Genomic DNA, 1758 nt, shown 5'->3' on the forward strand with positions numbered 1-1758 from the left:
TGGCTCCTGAACATCCTTCAGCTCCCGAGATCTCCTAAGGCTGCTGATGAACGGGAAGTGGTAATTTTGCACATTGGGATGCAGAGCAGAAGCTGCTTTTAGTACTCCAGGCGCCCCGTTGATTAAATCATTGGACTCCACAGGGGCTCCCTCTGGTGCTGCCATGTTTGCGGATGGGCACGGCAAGCGACCCTCCGCTGCCTGCCCGCCCGGCTGACGAGATGCAGAGATGCCGCAGCGAGTCACTGGGAAGCTGCTTATAAAATATTTCTTCCCCCAGGCAGGTTTTTAATTGAACAGTTGGGTTTGGGCTGTTTCTCTAGGATTAGACGTGAGTGATCAGGATGGGGCGGCGGTGGGGGGAGTTACAGAGACGTATTGTTCTATGCATATCCAATGGGTAGGATTTGCACCCCATGATAATACCTGTCCTTCCAGAGGATGGCTGGTTGGACAAGCATAGGGCTGTCCTGTCTCTGCCGTGCCTTTTGCCCAGGGCTGCTCCTTGGTTTCGAAATATTTTGGGGGCAAAAAAACCCCAAACACCTCAAAAAACGGCCTTGCTGGCCATTGACAGGTGGGATGGGTCCTGCCCAGCAGGGACTGCAGAGCTGAGCTTCACAAGCAGGCTGTGGGGTCATACACACCCCTCCCCCCAGTTTTAGGCAGTTAAAAAGGGAATTTTAAGTAGATTCAAGATCTTTATTTCTGTCATAGAATCATCGAATCATCTGGTTGGAAGAGACCTTTAAGATCATCAAGTCCAGCCGTTCACCGAGCACTGCCATGTCCCTCAGCACCACATCTACACCTCTCTTAAACCCCTCTGGGGATGGGGACTCCACCAGCTCCCTGGGCAGCCTCTTCCAATGCTTCACACCCTCTCTGTAAAGAGGGTTTTTTTGTGGTATCTCAGCTAGATCTGCCCTGGCACAACTTAAGGCCATTTCCTCTCATCCTGTCACTTGTTACATGGGAGAAGAGACCAGCCCCCACCTGTCTACAGCCTCCTTCCAGGTAGCCGTAGAGAGCGATAAGGTCTCCCCTCAGGCTCCCACATGAGCACAAGGAGGGTGCCCTGAATGCCGGCAGCCCGGCGAGCTGCGCCGAGGCTCACGCTGGGCCACCTGAAGGGCTCTGGCCTAAAGTTGCCAGAGGTTATGTGGGTCCAACTGGTATTTTCTAATTGCAGTGGTCCGGCTGTGAAATCTTGCAAAAATTTACACAAACCAAACCAAACAAACCTTGCTCCTAGTAATTTCTCTAATCATTATTTCTGGGTTTATTTTTGTAAATGAAAATTCCTTGTGCTTTTTTGGCTGTGGATGAGGACTTAAAAGTTGATCACAGTGGCAAAACTTGATGGGAATTAAAAAAGCACCACACCCAACATATATTTTTATATTTACCTCCCTACAAACTCAAAAAATACCTAAAAAATTCAAGTTACTCAAATAACAATCCCAAACACTATCTCAAATACCCACACCTACACCAGAATCACAGAGTTGTTTGGGTTGGAAAAGACCTTTAAGATCATCGAGTCCTACCAGAAATAGAAAATATATAATATTTTATATTATACAGGGTGGGGAGGTGGCATGCTCGTGTCTCGGTGCTGGTCCCTGGTGCCACCCCGGTGCCCTTGTCTGTGTTGCAGCACCTACGGGGAGCTGACGAACTGCACGGCGCTGATCGCCGAGAGGCTCGACTGCTACTGGCCCAACCGGCTGGTGGACGAGTTCTTTGTGGCCATCC

The 1758-nt window shown here is 49.9% G+C and overlaps 1 protein-coding gene across 1 annotated transcript in view; it reads left to right on the forward strand.

Moving 5' to 3' along the window:
• Positions 1-1758, forward strand: part of RAMP1 (receptor (G protein-coupled) activity modifying protein 1) — a gene marked incomplete at its 5' end in the record, with an annotated part of 11015 nt that overhangs the window by 8998 nt on the left and 259 nt on the right. Inside the window, one exon of the mRNA XM_010140247.1 lies at positions 1661-1758. Within this exon, the coding sequence (XP_010138549.1) occupies positions 1661-1758 (98 nt within the window). The remainder of the gene's footprint in view (positions 1-1660) is intronic.

The sequence above is a fragment of the Buceros rhinoceros genome, unplaced genomic scaffold, assembly GCF_000710305.1.
Source record: "Buceros rhinoceros silvestris isolate BGI_N320 unplaced genomic scaffold, ASM71030v1 scaffold15477, whole genome shotgun sequence".
Classification (NCBI taxonomy): Eukaryota; Metazoa; Chordata; class Aves; order Bucerotiformes; family Bucerotidae; genus Buceros; species Buceros rhinoceros.